This window comes from Rhincodon typus, chromosome 8 (genome assembly GCF_021869965.1).
Source record: "Rhincodon typus isolate 14 chromosome 8, sRhiTyp1.1, whole genome shotgun sequence".
Lineage (NCBI taxonomy): Eukaryota > Metazoa > Chordata > Chondrichthyes > Orectolobiformes > Rhincodontidae > Rhincodon > Rhincodon typus.
This window is the reverse complement of record NC_063339.1, coordinates 47,548,256-47,555,642: the sequence shown is the minus strand read 5'-3', so window position 1 is coordinate 47,555,642 and position 7,387 is coordinate 47,548,256. Positions and strand designations below refer to the sequence as shown.

At 42.5% G+C, this 7,387-nt stretch overlaps 1 protein-coding gene across 1 annotated transcript; it reads left to right on the top strand.

Annotated features, from left to right (window-relative positions):
• The first annotated feature begins 672 nt into the window (after positions 1–672).
• On the top strand, positions 673–2,517 carry LOC109931775 (G-protein coupled receptor 135). Its single transcript, XM_020531039.2, has one exon. It carries the CDS (start codon positions 1,123–1,125, stop codon positions 2,428–2,430), a length of 1,308 nt encoding a protein of 435 aa, XP_020386628.2. The 5' UTR covers positions 673–1,122; the 3' UTR covers positions 2,431–2,517.
• The last annotated feature ends 4,870 nt before the right edge of the window (positions 2,518–7,387 follow it).

Sequence of the window (7,387 nt, the reverse complement as noted above, 5' to 3'; positions counted from 1 at the left end):
AAGGGTTCTGCTGTGAACACACGCAAAGAATAGCAGACGTGAGAGAGTTGGACTGCTGTCACATCAGAAGCGCTCTCTGCGGCAGTGCAGCACCAGGAAGGAATCGCAGATTGTTAACACCCCATTGTAACAGTGGGGTTCAGTGCTTACACTGTTACTGAGCCATTGCTAGTCACCCTTGCTGACTTGCCTGTTGATAGAAAACGTGGATCAGTGCCTAATGTTTGAGACAAAGCCGGTGTTTCTGTGATTCCAACTGTGCAGCCTGTAACACCGTCCCCTCCCCTCCTGCTCTGTACGTGGGGAGACGGATTAAACCTTCACATTCACACCAGCCTTCCCTCCCCATGACAAAGTGCGCAATGGTCAAACATTTCAGTGCGTTAACGATAGCAGAGAGGGCTCGCCGATCACCACAAAAATCTGTAACAGAAAGGGGGAAGAAAAAGCAAATGATCATCAGGAGCATCCTGGTACAGTTTGCAATTTCATTGTAGGTGGGTGTTATCTGCGTCATGGCCATGGTCATGTGATTCTCCGGTCATGTGACTTTTTTTATATTTGTCTCTGGGCAGGGGATTAGGCTGAAGGTTCGTGGACCTCCAGCTACTTATGTAAGTTGCCTTGTTATTTTGTATCATGCTTCATTCATTCACGTGTGCTCTACTCAAAGACAGGTCCTTGGCTCATCAGGATCTGCTGATGCTTCATCCTGAACTGTTTTCTTGGCAGTTTCTGTCACTGGTGGTTTTTCATTGCCTCCCCCTTGGGCTGGATGAGGAGGCAGGTCCCAAGTCTACCTCATGTCAGAACAGGATGCGAACCCACAGCGCTGGTGTTATTCTGATTACCAGAGTGCTTAATAAAATGGCAATACTCTAAATAGTAGGGGTTTGCCTCTGGCATTAATGAGGTACTGACACAGCAGTGGGAAGGTATGCACAGAAATTCTGCACACCATGGGGATACTGGCAAGAACATTTCACTGCTCAAGTCTGTAAAAGCTGAGCTAGAACTAGATGTCCATCTGCCAACGGAGCCAATTTGTTTGACCTCTGTGTATTACAGTTAAGGCAGGGCCAGTGATGAATTATCCATTTCCCGGAGGTGTTGTTCAGTCCAATGGATCTTTCAACCAAGCTTCCCCTGTTCAACAGTCTCACAGAGACCAACAGCTCAGACACCACCATCAACGTGACCACCATCATTGGCAACCGAACCAGGGTCTCTTTGCAGGATCGACCCAGCAATCAGGCTGACACTAACTCTCTGCTCCCCGGCATGGCCATGGCTTCCAAAGCTCTCATCCTCCTGCTTATCTTCCTGCTCTCCTGTCTGGGCAATTCAGCGGTCATAGTGATGATCATCAAACACCGGCAGCTCAGGACAGTGACCAATGCCTTCATCATGTCACTATCTCTGTCCGACCTTCTCACCGCTCTGCTCTGTGTTCCTTTCTCCTTCATGATGCTCTTCACGCAGGAGGGGGTCTGGATCTTTGGTGACCGGTTCTGCATTGCCAATGGCTTCTTCAACTCTTGCTTTGGGATAATCTCCACCCTCACCATGACGCTCATCTCCTTCGATCGTTACTATGCCATCGTCAGGCAACCCCAGGAGAAGATTGGGCGACGTAGGGCCACCCAGCTACTGGTTGCCGTCTGGTTGATTGCAGTCCTTTTCTCTTTTCCCTGGTATCTCATGGCACAAGCCAATGGTCCACTGGTTGTCCACAAGAAGGGGTTCTACCACTGCATGTACATCTTCCACTCGGGCAGCTCCCGGATGGGCACCAGTTACAGCATCACCCTGATTGTTGTCTGCTACCTTCTGCCCTTCTCTCTGATGTGTTTCTGCCACTACAACATCTGTAAGACGGTCAGGCTGTCCGAGATCCGGGTCCGCCCAGTCACCACCTATGCCCACCTACTGCGCTTCTACAGTGAGATGAGGACATCTACAACTGTGTTGATCATGATTGTTTTCATCATCTGCTGCTGGGGCCCCTATTGTATCATGGGCATCATCACTGCCACAGGCAATTTCCATTTCACCCCCATCATGGACACCGTAGCCATTTTGCTAGCATGGGCCAATGGAGCTCTGAATCCACTCATCTATGCTACCAGGAACCCCAATATCTCCATTCTTTTGGGCAGGAACAGAGAAGATGGCTACAGGACTAGAAACATAGCAGCATACCTGTCCAGTCAGAGCCATGAGGCCAGGAGTAGGGTGGACAGAATAAGGGATCAGTACATCAGTCGACAAGGCTCTGGCAGCAGGATGTCTTCCTCCAGCCCTGCAAATGGAGATGTTGCAATGTGGGCCTGTAAAAACCCAGCTGTGCTCTTCTGCAGAGATGGACAACTAGACACTGTGTCTGAGCCCACTGCACCCAAATCAGAGACTGCAAATACAAGCCTTTAGACAAAATTCAAAATTATTCAAGACAGATATGTTTATAAACTGAGGGGCTTTAAATTTGCAGAAATTTGTAGCAAACAGTTTCTGAATGAAAACCAATATATGATATAGTTATATTAAAATAAATTGTAATTTGGATTTGAGATGGTATAATCCTAAATTTAACAATTAGAAAGTAAAAAAAATCAGTTCCTAACAAAATAGTTGGAAGCACTAATGGGAACTCTTGGAAACAATAAGATGTAATTTCAGGACACTTAGCAAATGTTCTGAAATGCTAAGTGCAACAAGATTGCATTTCAGAACAACTGATAATGGAATATATGTAATGCTTGAAAATTGCAATTCAATTCAGAAGGCAACTGCATTATTTTCAGTTGTTACATAAATTATCTCATTTTAATATTTTAAAGACCATTTAATTAAGTCTTTAGGATACTGTAATTGGAACTGTCTACTGTTGGACGGTCTGAGGCATACAGCCTGCGAAATCCAGCTTTGAATTTTTTTTTCATTTAAAAAAAAACTTGCATTTATCTAGTACTTTAGGACACCCCCCAAAACATTTCACAATACCAATGAAATAATTTTGATAGTCATTGTTGTACGGTAGGGAAAAGCAGCAACCAATTTTACAACACAAAGATCTGACAAACAGTAGTGTGATATATGAACAAACAGCTTAACTTTGGCAGTGCTAACTGAGTGATGTGTTGCTCAGGACATCAGGCAAAATCTCCTTCAAAACGGTGCTAAGGGATCTTTCATATCCACCTGAAGAGCTTCAGTTTAGTCTGATCTAAAAGACAACAATACTGACAAGTCCAGCACTACCTTTTGTCCTGTGATGTTAGTTTACTGAATGTGTTCATTGAACTTTTCTGAGACAATGGGTTTACCATGAGTGGCCTCAGCAACGCTTGAAGGAAAGGGATCAAATATAAATTCAATGTCATTACTGTGTAGGATAAGATCACAGTTGTGATGTTTTAGGCATCCTCCTCCAGCCCTTCATTCCCACACAATGGTAGCCAGCATTTATTTTTGAAATTCACAAATGTTTGCTTGAGTGAGGTTTCAGACGATGATCACAATCTATGGAACCATGAGACCAACTCCTTTGGAGAAGAGACTGATGAGAGCATAGAAGTAGTGAGCAAGTGACTAAAAACGCTGAAAGAGTCAGTCAACCCATATGATGCAAGGCTGAAATGTTTCTGCCATCAGTTTGACAATGTTTGTAAGTATACCTTCGTTGTTGCTAATTATGTGTCAAAATCAAATAAGTGCCCAAAGTGCCAAAACCGTGAGAGACATTGTTACAAACAACAGGTCTGTTTGGCCATACATCAATTGAAAAATCATGTCATTTGAGCCTTATATGCTAACAGTCAACTGGGAACGCTAGTACCTATCCAATTAACCGAAAAACTCTTCATGAGTAATATCAAAGCTATCATTATAGATGTGTTAGATTTTAGAACAATTCTAATTAAAACATAGTGAACACACAAAAGCTTATTTATAAAGCCAGCAACTTGGAGTTTATTGTTTTCACATTCTAAGGTGTTCTGATGGCTTGATGTTAATTGGTATTAAGTCGTAAATATTGACGCTTTATAGTATGATACATTTTCATTCCTCATTTTCCTTTTGAAAACAGCAGTAAAAGGGAGCCAAACATTTTCTTGTGTAGTATTTTAAAGTTTAAGAATGTTTTCCTCAGAATATGCTAATGTTTGTGAAAAATATTTTGTAAAACAAATCAAAAATAAATTCTTGTATTTAATGTTGCTTTATATTCTAAGGAAATGATGCAAGTGTAATGGCCCAGATTGCTGTATGTTATTGTATTGCATAAACCAAGGTACAGAAATTGTATGTATGCCAGTCCATTTTTTTTGTTATCATTAAAGCTTAAATATTTTTAAAATTACTGTTCAGTGTTATCAATCTGCATCATCAGGGCATGGTTGTCATATAGAAATATTCAGTGTAATACATTTGAATAAAATGTATATTTGAAATCAAATGAACACTTCACAATTATTGAATAGAATTATTGCAATGGGTGTTTCCTGAGTCATTTAAAACAAAATGAGGGATACAAGTGTCACCGGCACGGCACTGCCATTTGTTTCCCATCTCTCATTGCCCTGAAGGTGGTGATGGTGAGCTTCCTTCTGGAACTACTGCAGTCTAACTCATGTAGGTACACTCACTGTGCTGTTAGGAAGAGACTTACAAATTTCAACCCAATAATAGTGAAGGAATGGTAATATCTTTACAAGTCAGTAAGGTGGCAACTTGGAGGGGGAATCTGTAGGTATTGGTGTTCCCATACATCTGCTGCCTTTATCCTTCCAAGTGGCAAAGGTCACAGTTTTAGAAAGTGCTGTTGAGGGGTTGGTGAGTTGCTGCAGTGCATCTTGTAGACAGTATACACTGCTGTGACTGTGCGTCAGTGTTGGAAAGAGTGCTATATACCTGGGTGCTTTGTCCTGGATGGTGTTTAGATTCCTAAGTGTTGCTGGAGCTGCCTCTATCCAGGCAAGTGGGAAGTATTCAGTCACACTCCTGATTGTGCTTTGTAGATGGTGAGTAGGCTTTTGGTATTCAGGAGGTGAATTATTTGCTGCAGAATTCCCAGCCTCTGACCTGCCCTTGTAGTCACAGTATTTATTTGGCTTGTCCAGCTAAATCTCAGGATGTTGATCTTAACAGATTCAGCTACGGTAACATGGTTCAGTGTTAAGGATAGATGGTTAGCACCTCTGTTGTTGGAGATAGCCATTGCCTGCTAAATATGTAGTGCAAATGTTACTTCCTGTTTACCAGTCCAAGCCGGAATATGGTCTAAGCCTTACTGACGTAGCCTTTGTATGTATACTACATCTAACGAGTCTCAAATTGTTCAGAATATTATACAATCAGTGAACATCCCTAAGTTTTATCTCATCAATGGAAGGAAGTTCATGGAGGAAATAATCGGGCCTAGGACACTACCCTGTGGAACTCCTGCAGGGATGCTCTGGAGACCAGATGATTGCTCTTAAACAACCACAATCAACTTCCTTTATATTAAGTATGACTCCAGTTGTGGAAAGTTTGCCCACTGTTACGCATTGATTTCAATTTTGTTCGGGCTTCTTGATGCCAGGGTCTGGTACAGAGGTTTACGTCAGGTCCCAAAACTACACCCAACATTTACAAGGCACAACTTAGAATTGTGACAGAATACTCTCCACTTGCTTCAAGAAGCTCAACATGATCCAGAACAAAGCAGGCCCACTTGAATGGCATGTCATCCACCAACAACGTAACATTCACACCTTTCACTACCAACACAGTGTGGCACCAGTGCATCCAGGTACAAGCTGCAGTGCAGCAACTCAGCAAGGTTTCTTCAACAACACCTTCCAAAGCTGCGAGCTCTACAATCTAAAAGGGGAAGGGCAGCAGATACCTAGGAGAAGCACCACCTGAAAATTCTTCACAAGTTGCACACTATTCTGTTGCAACTTAATTTTCAGTAATGGCACTGGGTCAAAATTCTGAAATTTTCTTTTTAATCAGGACTCCTCCATTTCCAGCTCATCCACCATCCACCAGCGTGTATTCCAGGATAGTGGTATATCCTTTGAACTAAAGTAACCCTTGAACAGCTTCTTCTGAGGTAACAAGGGGAACTAGTAGATGTCATCAAATTACATCTCAACAAATGGAATTTTGTCCAGGTCAAACCACTGTGGATGTATCTCTTCCGATTCCATTGGTTCCCCTTTACAACTACCCATAAGGAATATGTGAACATCCAGTAGTTCCATCTTATCCACAAATTCAAACTTGATCCATCTGATTTTTTCCAAGCTATCCACAGTCAGACAGCTCTACTCACATGATTCTCTCTTTGCTCCTTCTTCAATGGTTTCTCCAGGCTGCACTTTGCCTCTAAACCATTCCATTGATTGGCCCCAAAACACCGGCACAGTGGCTCAGTAGTCAGCACTGTTGTTCTCACAGCGCCAAGGACCCAGCTTCAAGTCTACCCTTGGGTAACTGTGCAAATGCCACACAGACATTCTCCCTGTGTCTGCATGGGTTTCTGCCAGGTGCTCTGGTTTCCTTCCACAGTCCAAAGATGTGCAGGCTAGGGGGATTGGCCATGCTAAATTGCCCATAGTGTTCAGCGATGTGTGGGTTAGGTGTGTTAGCCATAGGAAATGTAGGGTTACAGGGAAAGCATAGGGAGATGGGTCTGGGTGGGATGTTCTTCGGAGGGTCAACGTGGACTTGTTGGGCCGAATGGCCTGTTTCCACACTGTAGGGGTTCTATGGAAATCAGGCCTTGGAGCTCTAGAAGGTGCACCATGATTGGTTCAGGGTCTATGACCCAAGCCAGGAGCAGCACCAATTTTTGTGGTCTCTGCCCTGTTTGATGCCACATTCAATCAAAAACTTAGGTTAAAGGGTGTAAAGACCATATTCATTTTGTTTAAACTGTTGGAGATGTTTGCAATGTAGAAAGCAAATTACTGGCAAACATCTAGAATGTAATTATATCTACAATGTACAAGGCTTGCTTTGAATTATATATGCAAAAAGTTAACCATTCGAGAATTGTAGACTATTACCTCTTCCATCTGATGAGATTTCACCTAAAGGATTTACAGAAATATTCGCATACAGTCTTATTAGAAAATTAATTTAAGACCTTCTGTGTTGCAATATCCAAATTTTTTATTGTGACAGGAAAGAGAAAGACAAAGGCACAATAATGTAGGAGAAAATTACTGCAGATGCTGGAATCTGTACTGAAAACAACCAATGCTGGAGACCACTGCAGGTAAGAGAGCATCCATGGAGAGATAGCAAGCTAACGTTCAGTCTAGATGACTCTTCATTAGAGCTGAATTGAAATGTCGAGGGGACAGCATTTATGCTATAGTTTAAGGGGGGT

What these genes read in the sequence shown, in the direction of transcription:
- LOC109931775 (XM_020531039.2), top strand. Translation starts at nt 1,123, where the DNA reads ATGGATCTTTCAACCAAGCTTCCCCTGTTCAACAGTCTCACAGAGACC.